This window comes from Pygocentrus nattereri, chromosome 23, assembly GCF_015220715.1.
Source record: "Pygocentrus nattereri isolate fPygNat1 chromosome 23, fPygNat1.pri, whole genome shotgun sequence".
Taxonomy (NCBI): Eukaryota; Metazoa; Chordata; class Actinopteri; order Characiformes; family Serrasalmidae; genus Pygocentrus; species Pygocentrus nattereri.
In genome coordinates, this window is record NC_051233.1 from 1424023 (window position 1) to 1443520 (window position 19498).

The 19498-nt window shown below is 43.8% G+C and overlaps 1 protein-coding gene and 1 long non-coding RNA gene across 2 annotated transcripts; both read left to right on the forward strand.

The window, feature by feature from the left end:
• The first annotated feature begins 1254 nt into the window (after positions 1-1254).
• LOC119262221 lies at positions 1255-3754 on the forward strand. The gene is made up of 2 exons (XR_005129490.1): positions 1255-1752; positions 3461-3754. It is a non-coding gene; the product is annotated as an uncharacterized LOC119262221 (long non-coding RNA).
• A 2670-nt stretch (positions 3755-6424) lies between these two features.
• LOC119262223 (E3 SUMO-protein ligase ZBED1-like) lies at positions 6425-8905 on the forward strand. Its single transcript, XM_037533294.1, has 2 exons — positions 6425-8192; positions 8354-8905. The coding sequence occupies exons 1-2, from the start codon at positions 7557-7559 to the stop codon at positions 8888-8890; spliced, it is 1173 nt and encodes a 390-aa protein (XP_037389191.1). The 5' UTR covers positions 6425-7556; the 3' UTR covers positions 8891-8905.
• Positions 8906-19498: the final 10593 nt, after the last annotated feature.

The following is a 19498-nucleotide window of genomic DNA, read 5'->3' on the forward strand; positions in this document are numbered from 1 at the left end:
GTGGAATGAGGAAGTCCAGGAGAGTATTCAGAAGAAGAAGGCAGCTAAGAAAAAGTGGGATAACCAGAGAGATGAAGGAAGTAGGCAGGAGTGCCGTGAGGCTGGTCGCATAGTGAAAAGAATGGTGTCAAAGGCTCAAAGGCTCAGGCCTATGATGAGCTGTATGAGAGGCTGGACAGTAAAGAAGGAGTAAAGGACTTGTATCGTTTGGCTAAACAGAGAGATAGAGCTGGAAAGGATGTACAGCAGGTTAGGCTGATAAAGGATAGAGAGGGAAATGTACTAGAGAGTGAACAGAGAGTGTTGAGTTGATGGAAGGAGGACTTTGAAGAACTAATGAATGAGGAAAACGAGAGAGAGAGGAGAACAACGGGGGGAGAGACAGTGGATCAGGAAGTGCAGAGAATTAGTAAGGTGGAAGTGAGGGCAGCTTTAAAAAGGATGAAGAATGGAAAGGCAGTTGGTCCAGATGACATACCTGTGGAGGTATGGAGATGTTTAGGAGAGAAGGCAGTGGACCTTTTAACCAGGTTGTTTATCAAACTCCTGGAGAGTGAGAGGATGCCTGATGAGTGGAGAAGCAGCGTACTGGTCCCCATTTTTAAGAACAAGGGTGATGTGCAGAGCTGCAGTAACTACAGAGGTATAAAGTTGATGAGCCACACCAAGAAGGTATGGGAAAGAGTTGTTGAAGCAAGGCTAAGGCGAGAGGTCCAGATCAGTGAGCAGCAGTTTGGTTTCATGCCCAGAAAGAGCACCACAGATGCAATGTTTGCGTTGAGAGTGTTGGTAGAGAAGTACAGAGAAGGTCAGAAGGAGCTGCATTGTGTCTTTGTGGATCTAGAGAAGGCAGATGATAGGGTGCCAAGACAGGAACTGTGGTACTGTATGAGGACGTCTGGTGTAGCCCAGGGTCAAACCCATAACCCTAGTCTAACCTAGTCTCACTAAACATTTATTGAAATATGTTTTGTTGAAGTGTGTTCTACCATGTGAAAGACTTTTAAGCTGGCGGGGCATAGCTAGCTGCCCTAACTAGCTGTTCCAGTTAATATGCCAAAGTAGAGTGAAGTGTAGAGGAATCCCATGTGCTCCAAGATCTAACCTTACTAGCCGAGCTCTGAAATCTCATTGGTACAGAGACAATCTGTCTACCCTTTTCTCCAATCAGAGGGTACTGTGGAGCAGGGGAGGGGCAAGCACACACGCACACACGCACACACTGATGCTCGGGCTCAGAGACAGAGAGTCAGACAGAGAGTCAGAGAGAGACGTGGGAGAGGAGTCATGCAGCTCGCGTGATTTAATAGTACTCTGTGTCTGAATTTATTCAGTTCTCTTACTGTTTAAAGTGAGTAAACTGCTACCAGTCAGGGTTTAAACAGCAGTAACGACACTCTGCTGAAGTGCAGCCTGATAGGGGTGAGTTTGCAGTGGGTTTCCCGGCGCTAATGCTGGGGTGCAGTAGCTTTAGCAGTAGCCGCTAACCGCTAACGCTAGCTCCAGAGCCATTCAGAGGCTAGAGTTTTGGACTGTAGTCTGAATGTCTGCCGTGATAAACCAAGCTACGTGGGACAACCGCTAGCTGATAGCGCCCTGGGTTACCGGAACGCTCAGGGTTCCTCAGTCTATCCTCCGAGGGACGTGAATGCTGTCCGCTAGCGCTCCGAGTTACCGGAATGCTCGGAGTTCCTCGGGTGAGCCACCAGTTCAAGCCCCACTGTATCCCAAGAGCCGCTGACGGACAAGTTTGTAAGCACACCACACCTAAGAACTGATTTGAGTACTGTCCCAATAAATAAAAACAAGGGATTTCTGGAATACTACACTTCAACAGGCCTGCACCTTTTATTATTTTATTCTTTTCTTTGCCGGCTTTAAAAGTTTCCTTAAAGAGTGACCGGTCACAGTAGCATTGTATAGATAGAGCCAGAGGCTTTTAAGTTTTATTTTCTCTAATATAGCTGACAATTATATTTGAGTTTACACTGGGTTGAGAGTATAAATGCACGGTTGATTATCCTTATCTAAATTTGTTATTTGCAGCATTTGGTTATTTACAGCATTGGTATTCGTATATTGTCTTTTCGTTGCATAAAATATATTTTTATAATACACACTATTTTCAAAACTGTCTGACTCCACTCTATGGTTATATGGTTGGTACGTGTAGTACAGTTAGAACGGGTGAAGTTAAGTTAACTGGTAACAACGGGAGCTTAACTGGTGGGAACCACACCCACGAACTCAGTATAACACAAACACCACCCCCTCTGTGGTAAAAGAGGGCTACACTGGTGTAGCTGAAAAGTATGTTAGGGTGGTGCAGGACATGTATGAGGATAGTGAGACAGTGGTGAGGTGTGCAGTTGGAGTGACAAATGGTTTCAAGGTGAAGGTGGGGTTACATCAGGGATCAGCTTTGAGCCCCTTCTTGTTTGCAATGGTGATGGACAGGTTGACAGATGAGGTCAGGCAGGAGGCTCCATGGACCATGATGTTTGCAGATGACATTGTAATCTGTGGTGACAGTAAAGAGCAGGTGGAAGAGAATCTGGAGAGGTGGAGGTTTGCACTGGAGAGGAGAGGAATGAAGGTCAGTAGAGACAAGACGGAATACATGTGTGTGAATGAGAGGGAGGCAGGTGGAAAGGTGAAGATGCAAGGAGTAGAGGTCGTAAAGGTGGATGACTTCAAATATCTTGGGTCAACCATCCAGAGCAATGGACAGTGTAGAAAAGAGGTGAAGAAGAGGGTGCAGGCAGGATGTGGGTGGAGACGGGTGTCAGGGCTGATGTGTGACAGAAGGATAGCAGCAAGAGTGAAAGGGAAGGTCTACAAGACAGCAGTGCGTCCTGCTATGATGTTTGGTTTGGAGACTGTGGCTCTGTCTAAAAGACAGGAGGCTGAGCTGGAGGTGGCGGAGATGAAGATGCTGAGATTTTTGTTGGGAGTGACCAGGATGAACAAGATTAGAAACGAGCAGATCAGAGGGATAGTGAAGGTGGAGCAGTTTGGAGATAAAGCCAGAGAGGCCAGGTTGAGATGGTTTGGACATGTGTTGAGGAGGAATAGTGGATATATTGGGCAAAGAATGTTGGAGATGGAGCTGCCAGGTAGAAGGAGAAGAGGTAGACCTCAGAGAAGGTTTATGGATGTAGTGAAGGTGGACATGGAGATGGTTGGTGTGAAAGTACAGGAGGCAGTGGATAGGGCAAGCTGGAGGCAGATGATCTGCTGTGGCGACCCCTAAAGGGAGCAGCCGGAAGAAGAAGAAGAAGAAGAGGAAGAAGTGTATCTAAATGAAATGCATTTAAGGCATCTTGTCAGTGCTCTCATAATAGGGAAATTAGCCACGTGATTTGCAGGGCGGTGAAAAAGCTCAATCTTAATTGCCCGGCCAATATGATATTTCTCATAGACTGACATGGTGGTTATTCTGGAGTTTCTATCTTCACAGAACTTCAGGGCCTCGCTGCAGCTCCCCTCAGCCTCCCAGAACAGATAAAACACATCGTCGTGGAGACGCCACAGCTCCTCTCTCTCACTGTCCTCACCTAAAACTCACACAGACACACACAGATCATCTGACATGCAGAAGAGGTACATAAACTCTACAGGTAGATAAACTGGTGAAGCTCTGCAGAATCCGGAAGAATTATTAGTGCATTTATTGTCAACATCTCTTTCTATTATTGAAAGTGATTCCAAACTTCTGGGCACAAATAAAAGAGAAAATGTCAAAGTTCTAAAAGATTTTGTCTTTTATCTCATGGTTTTACCACCAATGGGTTAAATAAAAAAAAAAAGGCTGTGATGAGAACTCAAGTTAGAATGTTGAGAAAAATGTCTGGCTCATTAAAGGTTGGTCATTAGGAAAAAAATTCCTTTGATTTTAGCACAGCTGGATATTAGGATTCTTTAAGAAGAAGAAACTTTTCAAAACAATGCTATTCTGAAACATCAGTACTGTTGAAAATCCAGCAAAATCCCCCACAACTCATCCTGGTGAGCTCACTTTAGCACACAGCTCGACGCACAAACAATATCTCTATGAATTTTAGATATTTTCCTATTAATCTGTTTTCTGATGCTCTTTAAACATCAGTGATCTGTGAAGATGATGTTTTATTTGGTCCATCAGAAGGTTTTAAAACATTTAATCTAGAAAACACTGTTGATATGAACATGCATTCTGAGGGCTAATAAAGTAAAGATTTGGCTTTACTAAACTTTCAGCTAAAGTTTCCTTTATCATGTAAACAAGAGGTGCAAACTCAAGTACTAGATCATTTATTTTAAACTGGCTCAATGTTCTGTTAACTAAACTGTACAATAGGTTTTAGATATTAAACAGATAAAGGATGTAAAATTAGTAAATCAGAAATTCCTCCATTTAGCCAGTAAGTGGAAGTGGTAAGAACCCACTAGAACCACTGGAAGAATCTCTGCCTTTTCTTTTGGCTTATGGATGATGATGATGATAATCAGTTATGTCAAAACAGATATCAGTCATTGCTGTTGGAACAAAATCTTGTATCTCCAAAACCGTAACTTTTACAGCAGAAGGAAAAAACCTACTTTACTTTTAATGTAAGTCAATGGAACCAGAATTTTTTCTGAGGCATTTTAAGACGTTTCTTTTGGTCCATTCATCATGAAATTTATATACAATGTGAAGACTGACAGAAATGTCCAAATTATGGCAAAAACTGAAAAATGGAAAACAATGGAGACATTAGGTTTTGGTTTCGACTGGATGCCGTACAATACTGCTTAAACTGCATGAACGTCTGTGATATTGTGTTGATAGTGTTATTTTAGCCATGGCAAGTTTGATATTAGTTTGATATTCTTGACGGCTTGTGGTTTCTCTAGTCTGCCAAAGATATATGCTACTTGCAGTGACCTGTCCAGTTAAAAATATGTATGCGAAGCAGCTCGAGCATTTATCACCTCTCATGTTCTAAACAAAGAAAGAGTGGCATGTACAGAACATTTCTGTTCAGCACGTCTCTGGTGAGGACGAGGGTAGATTTCGAGTCACCTACTAAACTGACCCACATGCACCGAAGATCAGAGCATCATGCTGCTTCAAGGCTCATCCAGAGGTAAACAATCACAACTGCCAACGAATGGCAGTCGCTCCCAGAGGATCAGCTTCATCTTCACCAGCCTCACAGGAGCCATCAGGAAGCTACACTGACTGACAGCTGGGCCTATCACCCAGACTGTGTTCTCTTGACGCTGGAGCCTCTTGCTCCAACAGCTGCGTTCTGACATGACTCTTCGAACACAGACGTCTGGATTCACGTCTGATTTTTCTCAGCAGAATGAAATTGTGATGAATATGAAGTTAGATTAATGTAATTCCAGTCTGGCAGGTCAGGCTGAGTCGCATCGCTGCAAATCTGATGCGTATTGGATTTCAGTACCACACATGAAAGCGTCTCAAATCAGAACTGAAAATGTGTTTGTCTGTTCCCACTGACACACAGACACTCATCTGTTTCACAGGAGGAAGATCAGATTTGGGCCACTTTTACCTGCTGTGGGAGCAAAGTCTTTATTATTTCCATGCTGTGGGAACGATACGAGTCTGTGAACACAGCAAAGTGCTGACCTGCACTGAGGAAAGCATGATCTGGCGTTGAGCTCTCGTTTAGTGTGGATCATCTTAAAAATGCTTCCATAGCAAACTGAACCAGGATTCACTTCCAAGCGGACCGACCCGACGACTTTTAATGAACGATAGTTCAGCTCTTTGGAGTGAACCTGAATACAAGTTCACACCTGGTTAAGAAAAAGGACTAGAGAAAAAGTTGGTAGGTCCGCACCAAATGAGGTAGGCGTGAAAGCGCTTTGACCCTTTAAGTTGGTGGTCTGTGCAGTTTGGGGACAGCGGAGGGTTTTGTTTTCCAGTGTAAGCATCCTGGTACATTCACATTACAAGCCTCATTGCTCAAATCTGATCTCTGACATGATGGTTCGCTCTCGTTTAGGTCAGTGATTCAAATCGGTCATTAATGTGGTGAACCGGCTCCTGAACTGACCCTCATGAGCTCCTCCTACTCAGTAACGTCACGTGACTGAATCACTGCATCATCAGCACAAACTAACGAGCAGAACGAGCTTCGCTGAGAAGATCATTAACTCTGATCAGCTCTCAGCTTCATTATTAGAGCCAGACGGAGGAGAAAAAGGAGAGATGAGCTGCTTTTCCACCGTTTACAGGCTGTAACGTCTGTTCGGCGCGGCTGCCATGGTAATGCTGAATGATGGAGCAGCGCAGTGGATAAAAAGTCTATGAATTTCGATCTGAGCGTCACATTAAGGTCACATGACCACAAATCGGATACGTATCCGATCTAGGACCACATATGAAAGTGACTTGGATTTGCAAGGATCAGATTTGTGTCCACACAGCCCTGAAAACACCAGATCTTAGTCCAATTAGGACAAAAAATCAGATTTGCTTGACTTCAGCCTGGTAATGTGAACGTAGCCTTAAAGTGGTGTGGCTGCTGCACTCAAAGCTTCAAGTCTGTTTTTTTCCACCATGTCATGAATACAAACCCTGCTCATCATGCTGCTTTCAAAATGGGTTTGAAGCGGATTAACAGAGAAATAGTTTGTCGTGATGGGTGGTGTTGTGCACTCATAGTAATAGTGACCCTACTGTTCAAACCAGTGAGCTATGCTGAATGGGCAATATGCTGTGGTCATGTGATCAGGCTGGCTGTATGTTGTTGGAACCGTGGGGAGCTGTACACAGAGTGGTGTTTACACTAGGGATGCAAATGATTAATCGACTTTAGATTAATTGTCGATCAAGAGGTTGCTCGAACAAAATGTATTAATCGCAATTAATCGCTAGAGGGCGCTACTGTAGTAACTTGAACAGAGCGTAAGAACGAGAGGTGAACACGTATCGCGAGAGAGCAGGGTTGAAAACAAAATGAAGCGGGCGAAAAGAAGTGCGGTGTGGGACCATTTCAACATTGTTAATTTAGGCAAAGAAGTCAAATGTCCTCTGTGTAATGCGGTATTGAAATACAACAGTTCCACCAGCTCACTCAGTTATCATTTGAACACCGTGCATGCAGCTGTCCTGCATGGCACCAGTGCACCTGGTCAACCTAAAATCACAGCTACACTGGGAAGGCGAGCGTGTGATGAGAGAAGGGTGGAGGGCATTACAGAGAGGATATGCAGCATGATCGAGAGAGATTTGATGCCAATCAACACAGTTGACGGTGCAGGATTTCAGGTTCTCATTGCGTTCGTAGAGCCAGGCTACAATATCCCTTCGAGGCCATCAATAACCTCCTGCCTCGAAGCTCGCTACGAAAAAAAGAAGAGTGAGCTAAAAACAAAGCTAGCTACTGCTACTGCTGTAGCCCTGACAACAGATTGTTGGGCGGCTCTAACAACAGAAAGTTACATGACCGTGACGTGCCACTACACTGACGAGAACTGGCAGCTAAAATCTGCAGTGCTGATTACGACAAACATGTCGGATAGACACACCGCTGACAATTTAGCTGACAAGCTCAATGATGTTGTGGCGACTCTCCGGTCGCGTTACAGCGTGTGTTCACGACAACGCTAGAAACATTGTCCAAGCAAACAACCCCACGCGAGTCAGCTGGAAATCAGTTGCATGTTTTGCACACACGCTAAATCTCGCAGTCAATGATGGCTTTGCTGCTGCTGGGGTAAGCAGAGCAATAGTGGCAGCGGGAAGGTTGGTGAAACATTTCCACCACAGCACAATCGCAACCAAAGCCCTGGAAGAAAAGCAACAGCAAATGTCACTTCCACCGCATCGCCTCATTCAATCCTGTAAAACCAGGTGGAACTCTGTCTGCGACATGTTTCAGCGCCTAGTCGAACAGCGGTGGGCCGTGTCAGCCGTGTTATCAGACCGGTCCGTGACAAAACTGGCAGATGCGAGGACGCTGGAGTTGAGAGACGACTACTGGCAGCTAATGGAAGATATGGCACCCGTGTTGGGAACCCTGAAGTGTGCAACTACGGTGATGTCTACCGAGTCGGAGGTGTCAATCTCAAACACTTACCCAATCACGTTCAGTCAAATGAACAATCACCTTGGCGCTGCAGATGGGGACAGCCACAAAGTCGCAGAGTTCAAGGAAAGAGTGCGAGATTCGCTGGGCGAGCGCATGAAGGTATGCATCCATTAATTATTAAAACTATCTATATTCAATAATAATAACAATAATAATAATAATGATAAAAAATAATGATGCAAACAATAGGCCCTAATGTAATTGTCATTCAGTTGTATCGTTTTTAATAATTGTAGGCCTATTGTTTCTATTTTCAACAGATTAAGTCTGATGACCTCGACTCATCCACCCCTATGGTCGCAACTATGCTTGACCCTCGCCACAAACACCTGGAATTTCTACCTCCAGCTACCAGGAGGTCAGCTCATTCCAAACTGCTTGAACTGGCTACAGCTGAACGCGACAGCGTCACAGCAACAGGTGCCGCCACCGCTGGAGAGGACGGGAACACTGTCCAGTCAGCAGCGCCTCAGCGACATGGGGCTACATCTGCTATGAGTTTACTCCTGGGTGAAACCTATTCCAATGCCCGCAAAGGTGGCGTGGAGAGCGAAGTCGACATGTACTTAAAGGACCCTCCTGCACTTCTTGAGTCGAACCCCACATTCTGGTGGAAAGTGAATGAAGGGAGGTTTCCGAAGCTGGCAAAACTAGCAAAACGGTATTTGTGTACGCCAGGCACATCAGTCCCATCTGAGCGTGTATTTTCAGCAGCTGGCCTCACTGTAAATAGACTGCGCACACGCCTTACCCCTGACCACGTTAACATGCTCATTTTCTTGAACAAAAATATATAGGTCCAGTTGTGATATGAGCTGTATAGCCATTTGCCACATTTCAGATAGGAAAGGGTAACATGATTTGATCATTACTTTATTTGATTTTTCTGGTTTGAGGCTCTGTAATGTTCTATGTTGTGTCCAGGGACCCTTTTTTTTTTTTAAATATGTCTAATGTTTCAAATGCAAGAACTGAGCCAGTCCTTAATTTATTTCTTTTTTTAAATTAAAGAATGTATTTTGTTATACCATAAAAAACATGTCTGCTTTCTTTTCCTAATGCATAATTACTTGAGGAATATATAATATAATATAATATAATACAATATAATTATCATAATACAATATATACGTTTTGAACTCTGAGTTTTAACTATTTAGCTGATATTTTTAAAGGCCCTATTGAAACACTGAAATTCAGGTGAAAAACGCTGCTTATCAATTAATCGAAAGTCGATCGATAAGATCAATCAACTAATGATTAATGAATTAATCGATAATTTGCATCCCTAGTTTACACCCATGAGCACTAACTCAATGTCAGAAGGTGCACATGGTGTGTAATCCTGTAAAACGTTTAGCCAACAGAGACTTAATTCCCATTGATAGTGTAATTTGTTTATAAAATTCAACGTTTATTTTGTTTGTTTTTCGGTGTGTGAAGCTGAAAAGGAGGGTAGTAAACATTTGTTAGACCTCAGTAGGATGATTGGATGAATCCTTGGACCGGATTGCTGCCATTGCATACCGTCACGTGTCCACTGAGTCTTACCCTGGATCTGGACATGATCTCCCAGACTCTTTTATGACCATTGCTTTTGTTGTGTCCACTTTGCTCCACCATCTTCGTCAATGAGGCACATCCAGGTTCTGACACACAGTGCAAAAACCATGTTTCCCTAGTTTAACTGGAAATGAAATGGGAGGCTCTGCAGCCGGACTGAAGACTGTGAACCACAGGACACTGATCATGTGAATTTTACAAAAGCTTTTTTTGTTATTTATATCTTGTCTTTTCATTGCACATTTATCCCAAGTTATGATTCATGTCTGCACCAAATCCATACAAACTGGTTTCACATCCTCCCCAGTGCAGAGAGCTTCAGTGCCATCTACTGTACGCTACGGTCACAAACCCGATTTCCAGGTTTTCTCCATTTTAATACACTTGACATATTTGAGGTCTGTATGATGTGTGTGTGTGTGTGTGTGTGTGTGTGTGTATGTATGTGTGTGTATGTATGTATGTGTGTATATATTTTATTTTATATATATATATATATATATATATATATATATATATATATATATATATATATATGTGTACATGTTCCTGTTTAGTTTCTGCTGGCGTTCTATTGGATATGCAGTGTTAAATCAGTGCCAGGCTAACGGTGGTGAACATTAACGGTGGTGAACATTAACGTTGGTGAACATTAACGTTGGTGAACATTAATGGTGGTGCACATTAACAGTGGTGAACATTAACAGTGGTGAACATTGACTTTCCCACATTGGGTGAAACTCTGATGTTGCTCTAGTTTAAACTCTGACATTTGAAGCCTGTAATGAGCTTTATTGTGTTTTAGTGTTTCAGTAAATCCTTCAGTAAATTCTTCAACTTGAAGCCTCAGTCTGAACCCTGGAGGAGGCTTTAGTCAAGCACGCTCCACTTTACTCAGAGCGGACTAATACAGCTTATGAGCTCTTATAATGTGTTATGAACAGCACTTATAATGCATTAACAATTCATGATGCATAATAAGCATGGCTATAACATAGAATGCATTTTTATAAATATTTATAGCCATGTTTATTATGCCTTATGAATGCATTATAACATGTTAGCAATGTGTTTATAGATGCTGACAAAGGTGACATTCAGAGAAAGTGTCACCAAAATCATTATAAGTGAGCCCTTACTGCCCTTACTTATTTATAGCATTACTTATCGCTGCTGTTGGAAGAACTTGATATCTCCAGAATGGGAACTTTACAGGAGAAGGAAAAAGCCTCATTTACTTTTAATGTAAGTCGATGGAACCAGAATGTTTTCCACATCATTTTGGGCCGTTTCTTTTTGTCCATTCATCATGAAATTTACACACAATATAAAGGACAACAGGCGTTTTCACCTTGCATCAAAAACTGAAAAACCACAAATGGAGATACGAGGTTTTGTTCTGAAAGCTCATATTTTTACCAATTCACAAATAAGTTCTCTCTCAAATCTCTTAAACAGATTAAAACCAGTGTGTTTAACAGGGAAAATTACAGTGAAACATAGAGGTCATAACACAGTGACGCCAAAGACTCTCACATTCGGTGAAGATGTCCTGTAGAGAATCCATGGAGTTCCAGCGCATCTCCTTAGCAAATAAGTAGACGGTCTCAAAGAGGTCAGGAAACCGTGAGGTGAACTTCATGGACGGGGCCAGCTCAGCTCTGTAGAGGGGAAATAAAGAAACGGGATCTGTGATTTACTGAATATTCCAGAATAGATTTGAGAGCAGTTTCAGTTACAGGTAAAAATGCAGCACCAGATTTTTCATTACCTGAAAAACAACCACAATAAAACGTTTGAATGGACCTAAAAACAACTCACCTGTGTTGGTACACATTGCGTATGAAGCGCAGAAGCCCCCATGTATTGTCCGGGTAGGGGGTCTTCAAATAATTATCCATGTCATTCAAAAGCCCAGCAAAATCTTTTTCCACCTGAATCAAAACAAAACCGCATTTATAAACAAATTAGATTGTCAGTTTTGAACTTGCAGTTAAGCGAAGATATTAACGCTTCCATTAGTTTACTTCTAAAAAAAGATAAAAACCCCCTGGACTGTTCCTCCTTTAGACCTATTAGTCTCCTCAATGTGGACTACAAAATCGTTGCAAAGATACTAGCTCGGAGGTTGGAAAATATTCTTCCAAAAATAATAAATCCGGATCAGGCAGGGTTTGACAACGTACGCCATGTTCTTAATGTTGTTCAGTATCTTAACACTCATAAAAACCCAGCGCTTATAGTCTCTCTTGATGCCGAAAAGGCCTTTGACCGAGTGGAATGGTCATTTCTGTTTTCGGTATTAGTAAAATTCGGTCTAGGCTCTTAATTTCATTAACATTATCAAATCTTTCTATTCGGATCCAATAGCCACAGTTAATACAAATGGCTTATTGTCTGAAAGCTTCCCAGTGAGCAGAGGCTGTAGACAGGGGTGCCCTTTGTCACCTTTATTGTTTTTATTGTTTATTGAACCATTGGCCGAGGCCATCAGAACCAATCCCGATATATCTGGGATTATAGTAGGTAAAGAAAGCCACGTTATTTCCCTATTTGCAGACGATGTCCTTTTATACATGTGTGAACCCGGGAAATCAGTTCCGGCCTTGTTGAAATCTATAGCCACATTCAGCACTTTGTCGGGTTATAAGATTAACCTGGGGAAGTCGGTCGCTACGCCCTTTAATTTCCCCCAGGATATGTCAATACAATCTCCTTTTCATATGTCTAGGAGGGGTTTTAAATATTTGGGTATTTTTGTCACTCCTAATTTAAATAATTTGTTTGAAACTAATAATTCACCTCTAATTCAAAAGGTTAAGAATGATCTAACAATTTGGGCCTCCCTACCAACTTCTCTTCTTGGGAGAATCAACACTATTAAAATGAATATTCTTCCTCGATTCAATTATTTATTTCAAAATCTTCCGTGTTATCTGACCCCTGCATTTTTTAAGTCACTGAATTCTCACATATCTTGCTATATTTGGAACAACAAACACCAAAGAGTTAAGTTCTCTATTCTTACTAAACCAAAGGATCTCGGAGGCTTGTCACTGCCTACTCTACAATTATATTACTGGTGAGCACAACTAAAAAAAGTATGTTTATAACATACTATTAGTTTGGCGAGATGTGAAGAAGTACCTTAATATTTCTCCTGCTTTTTCTTTCCGGTCTCCTCTGGTTTTGAATCCAGATTTACCAGCACAGATTAGGAGTATCGGTTTGATGGAATGGACATCTAAGGGTTTGTCAAACTTCACAGACCTATTGGACTCCGACTCTGTTAAATCATTTAATCAAATCAGGGCTGATTTTAACATTCCCCATAAAGATTTTTATAAGTATCTTCAAATTCGTCACTTTATAGGTTCTCTTTTGAAGTCAGGTAGGATTCGTATGGAACTGTCAGAGCTGGAAAACGCTGTGGTTTTGGCCAAATCTCCTAAAGGACTTATTTCCAGGATTTATACCTTACTGCTTTATTCTGATTCTTCAGGTTACGACTCTCTGAAGGTGTTGTGGGAGCGCGATCTGGAGGTGACATTTAATCCTGCAGATTGGGACAAGATTTGTAAAAGTTTTCCCTAAGTGTACTTCAATCTCTATTCATGAACAGAATTTAAACATTTTTTACAGAACTTATTATACACTTGTTCGCCTCCAGAGAATGTTCCCTGACACCTCTAATCTTTGTTATAAATGTAAGATACATAGAGGTACATTTATGCATTTGTTTTGGACATGTGACCTTATAAAAACTTTCTGGAAGTGGGTTCATTTTGTAATCCAAGAAGTCACCGGTAAACAATTTTTGCTGACTCCTTCTTTCTGTTTCTTTAATCATGCTCCAGATATTTCTTTTGACACGTATACCAAATCTCTGCTGATAATTCTTTTATTTTTGGCGAAAAAATGTATTCTGCTGAGGTGGCCCACCCCCCAGGTCCCTACAGTTGACATGTGGATAACACAGATTTCTGTTCTTATTCCTCTTGAGAAGCTGACTCATGACCTCAACCACAATTCTGACAAGTTCCGGAGGATTTGGGAACCATTACTTTCCTTTTTACAGAAAACATAATTCATCACTTATCCCTGGAACAGGAGGACTGGCTGCCCGTTTATTTGACTTATTTCATATATGTTACTTATTTACCTGTCTCCTGCACTTTTGTTGATCATTTCATTATTCCCATGTGTGCATGTATACATGTTTGTGTGATTATGCAGAGATATTTATTGCAGCACTCATTGTTTTTGTTTTGGGTGGGATTTTATTTATTATCATTATTATTATTACTGTTTATTTTTGTGTTTTTTAATTTCAAAAAGCCAATAAAAAAAATTATAAAAAAAAAAAAAAATGAAGGTTCTGGTCAGGAACGTTTCTCCGTCATCAAGGTACAAACGGTGTAGATGTTCCCTCAAAGGTTCTACAGTGGTTCTGAGGTCTGACTGTGGAGCTTAAATCAGTGTCTCCAGGTCAAAAGTTGGTATTTGTCCCTTTCATAACCGAATGTTTTAAAACAGAGCAGATGGTCTAGTACCTTTTATTTCTGAGTGCAGAGGTTAAAGAGAAAGTCCTGATCACTGCTTTCTGTTTTTATTCAGGTTTCACTCACTGCCCCACCTTTTTTGGGCCTGGGTTTGTAAATTAACTCACAAAAAAAAAAACATCAGTTGACATGAAGAATAATTTTACATCGTTACATGTTAACAGTTAAACCCACCTCTTGTCGCCACGTCATGAAAGACTTGCCCTTGGATGCTTTGATGAGTTTCCGTTTGACCCTTTCGTCATATTTACTATGAATTATGAAGTTCCCCACAGCCTGCAGGTACCACGTCTGTCTGTGAAATGAACGTTAGAGAGAATAACTGTAAATGAAAAAGGCGGTGAGTCTCTCACCCGGCTCACAGCTTCAAAGCCACGGGCATTAAAATCTTTATGCCTTTAGGGTTTTGAGTGTTATTTCCACCAAACACACCAGAAAAGTGGCTTTGTGTCAGTCTGAGTGTCTCTCACCGGATCTCGGACCAGAAGATGGGGTGGTGGAGAGCATACTCCAGACTTCCTGAGCGGATCATGCCCTCAATGAGGTCCAGGATGAGGCACTTGTTACTCCAGCTGCCATCACCGTCAGACTGAGGGTAAGACTCTCCCCCAGAGAGGATATAATATGCCACATTAGCAGCTTTCTGAAATGGAGGAGAAATACTTCATCAGAGATTTTATATATATATATATATATATATATATATATATATATATATGTATATATACACCTCTCCTTGGATCACCACCTTATCGTGGTGGAGGGGTTTGCGTGCTTGAATGATCTTAGGAGCTATGTTGTCTGGAGCAAAAGCTCCTGGTAGGGTCTCCCATGGCAAACTGGTCCTAGGTGACAGGTCAGACAAAGTGTGATCCATAATAACCCCTATGAAGACACAAAAACAGGACTTGTGTACCCTGCCCGGAACAGGGTTACCGGGGCCCCACCCTGGAGCCAGGCCTGGGGGAGGGGCTCGCCAGCGAGCGTCTGGTGGCCGGGCATTTGCTCATGGTGCCCGGCCGGGCCCAGCCCGAAGGAGTTACATGAGTCCCCCCTCCCATCGACCCACCACCAATGGGAGGGGCAGTAGTAGGGGTTCGGTGCGTTGTGGATCGGGCAGTGTCCGAAGGCGTGGGCCTTGGCGTTCTGATCCTCGGTTGCTGAAACTGGCTTTTGGAACTTGGAACGTTACCTCACTGGCGGGGAAGGAGCCTGAGTTGGTGCGCGAGGTTGAGAGATACCGGCTAGATATAGTCGGGCTCACCTCAACACACAGCTTGGGCTCTGGGTCCAATCTCCTTGAGAGGGGCTGGACTTTATTCTTTTCTGGAGTTGCCCATGGTGAGAGGCGGCGGGCAGGTGTGGGCTTTCTCATAGCCCCTCGACTCGGTGCCTGTATGTTGGGGTTTTCTCCGGTGGACGAGAGGGTAGCTTCCCTACGCCTTCGGGTTGGGGAACGGGTCCTGACTGTTGTCTGTGCTTATGCACCGAACAGCAGTTCAGAGTACCCAGCCTTCTTAGAGTCCTTGGGAAGGGTGCTTGAAAGTGCTCCTCCTGGAGACTCTATTGTCCTACTGGGGGACTTCAACGCTCACGTGGGCAATGACAGTGAGACCTGGAGGGGTGTGATTGGGAGGAATGGCCTCTCTGATCTGAACCCGAGTGGTGTTCAGTTTTTGGACTTCTGCGCAAACCACAGTTTGTCCATCACGAACACCATGTTTGAACACAGGGGTGTCCATAAGTGCACATGGCACCAGGACACCCTAGGCCGCAGTTCAATGATTGACTTTGTAGTCGTGTCATTGGACTTGCGGCCATGTGTTTTGGACACTCGGGTAAAGAGAGGAGCTGAGCTATCAACTGATCACCACCTGGTGGTGAGTTGGATCAGGTGGTGGGGGAAGATGCCGGTCAGACCAGGCAAGCCCAAACGCATAGTGAGGGTTTGCTGGGAACGTCTAGCAGAAGAACCTGTCAGATTGATCTTCAACTCACACCTCCGTCAGAACTTTGACCAGATATCGGGGGAGGTGGGGGACATTGACTCAGAATGGGCCATGTTCCGTTCCTCCATTGCTGAAGCGGCTGACTGTAGCTGTGGCCGTAAGGTAGTTGGTGCCTGTCGGGGCGGTAATCCTCGAACCCGGTGGTGGACACCCCAGGTGAGAGATGCCGTCAAGCTGAAGAAGGAGTCCTACCGGACATGGTTGGCCTGTGGGACACCAGAGGCAGCTGGCAGGTATCGACGGGCCAAGCGATCTGCGGCTTCAGTTGTTGCCAAGGCAAAAACCCGTGTATGGGAGGAGTTTGGTGAGGCCTTGGAAACTGACTTTAAGTCGGCTCCGAAAAGATTCTGGCAAACCGTCAGGCGACTCAGAAGGGGAAAGCAGTGTGCCACTAGCACTGTATATAGTGGAGATGGTGTGCTGCTGACTTCGACTGAAGACGTCATTGGGCGGTGGAAGGAATACTTTGAGGACCTTCTCAATCCCACCGACACGTTCTCCAGTGAGGAGGCTGAGTCTGGGGACATGGGAATAGGCTTGTCCATTACTGAGGCTGAAGTCGCTAAGGTAGTTAAGAAGCTCCTTGGTGGCAAGGCTCCAGGGGTGGATGAGATCCGCCCTGAGTTCCTCAAGGCTCTGGATGTTGTGGGGCTGTCTTGGCTGACACGCCTTTTCAACATTGCGTGGACATCGGGGGCGGTGCCACTGGATTGGCAGACTGGGGTGGTGGTGCCTCTTTTTAAAAAAGGGGACCGGAGGGTGTGTTCCAACTACAGGGGAATCACACTCCTCAGCCTCCCTGGCAAGGTCTATGCAGGGGTACTGGAGAAGAGAGTCCGGCTTATAGTCGAACCTCGGATCCAGGAGGAACAGTGCGGGTTCCGCCCTGGTCGTGGACCAACTCTTCACCCTCTCCAGGATTCTGGAGGGTTCATGGGAGTTTGCCCAACCAGTCCACATGTGCTTTGTGGATCTGGAGAAGGCATTCGACTGTGTTCCCCAGGGTATTCTGTGGGAGGTGCTTCGGGAGTACGGGGTACATGGCTCTTTGCTACGAGCCATTCAGGCCCTGTACAAACAAAGCTGGAGTTTGGTTCGCATAGCCGGCAGTAAGTCAGACTCGTTCCCAGTGAGAGTTGGACTCCGTCAGGGCTGCCCTTTGTCACCGATTCTATTCATAATTTTTATGGATAGAATTTCTAGGCGCAGTCAAGGGATGGAGGGTGTCCGGTTTGGTGACCTCAGGGTCACATCACTGCTGTTTGCAGATGATGTGGTCCTATTGGGGACATCAGGCCGCGAACTTCAGCTTTCGCTGGATCGGTTTGCAGCCGAGTGTGAAGCGGCTGGGATGAGAATCAGTACCTCTAAATCCGAGACCATGGTTCTCAGGCGGAAAAGGGTGGAGAGCCCTCTCTGGGTCGGGGATAGGCTCTTGCCTCAAGTGGAGGAGTTCAAGTATCTCGGGGTCTTGTTCACGAGTGATGGTACAAGGGAGCGGGAGATTGACAGGCGGATTGGTGCTGGGTCAGCAGTGATGCGGGCTCTTTACTGGTCTGTTGTGGTAAAGAAAGAGCTGAGCCATAAGGCAAGGCTCTCGATTTACTGGTTGATCTAGGTTCCCACCCTCACCTATGGTCATGAGCTTTGGGTAATGACCGAAAGAATAAGATCGCGAATACAAGCGGCCGAAATGAGTTTCCTCCGCAGGGTGTCTGGACTCTCCCTTAGAGATAGGGTGAGAAGTTCAGTCATCCGGGAGGGACTCGGAGTAGAGCCGCTGCTTCTTCACGTCGAGAGGAGCCAGCTGAGGTGGTTCGGGCATCTGGTTAGGATGCCTCCTGGACGCCTCCCTTGGGAGGTGTCACAGGCGAGTCCACCTGGGAGGAGACCCCGGGGAAGACCCAGGACACGCTGGCGCGACTATATCGCCCAGCTGGCCTGGGAGCGCCTCGGAATCCCCCTTGGAGAGCTGGTGGAAGTGGCTAGGGAAAGGGAGGTCTGGGCTTCATTGCTTAGGAAGCTGCCCCCGCGACCCGAACCCCGGAGAAGCGGAAGATAATGGATGGATGGATGGATGGATATATATATACATATAAAAATATATAAATATAAATGTATTTACCTTGATTTCTTCTTGGATCTTGATATCACCATCCTCCACTCCTTTACTCTTTTTGAAATCAATTAGTTTGGCAGTTGCATTTTTGTCTGTGTAAACAAGAAATTGTCCTAAATGAGTGAGTCGTCATATAATATTATGGTTAACTGGGTTTATAGAAAGAGGGAGATGTACAGTGCATTTCTTCATCAGGTTTTTACTGCATTACTTTCAATAATAAAGAGAACTGTCAGTTGGAGATTATACCACATTTAACCCTTTAAACTCTACAGGTCTGTATGTGGCTCCACAAGCTCTTCATTGTAGTCATTGTTGAATACCTTGTAGTAGTTGTGAATAATCTTAAGTCTTAATATTAGTAACTGAATGAGAAGCCTAGAGGGTTAACTCTGTATAGTAGCACATCATAGGATTTAATATCATAACATGTCATACCCTAGCAAGTACCCTAATAGCACATATGATATAATGTCTTACCCACTAGAACATGCTGAGGTTTAACATCACCGTGAATAATCTTCTTCTCATGAAGGTAAGATAACCCGTGCAGAAAGGTCTTCAGAATTTGTTTCCTTTCCTTTGGGGAGTAATTCTTGATGTTTTTCTCTAGTGTTTGTTCTACAAGCTCCATAACGAGATATGTGAAGCCTGAACAACTAGCACTAAATTTATATTGTATAATGCTGGAGTTATTTAAGTCATGAAGTGTCATTTCATTGATTGATTCTTCAGTCATAGGGCTCTTTTTGATGGCTACTGCAGTGCCATCACCAATCATGCCCGGCAGGATGACTGAGTCACCTGCCCCACAATGTATTATAGAGTTGGGTTCTTCCACGTAATCTATCAGAACAGTAAGTATTAAACGTCCTGTACTGTTTTGAGAAAACAGTTGAACTGTTGAGTGGTGCACCACTTGAACTGAGAGAGGCATGTCGTCATCCATCGCTTATTTGGTTTGTTTTGTTAGTGGCTTCTGCAAAAGAAGAAAAGTGTTCCATTACAAAACGGTTCATATAATCTGCTTTTTGCTTTTATGCATCATTTTTTTATACCACAGGCTTATAACAAGAACGAACTACATACAAGTACAGTGAAATTTTCTATTTCCCAGCGCTGCAGGATAGGCATAACTGATCAGATATATGA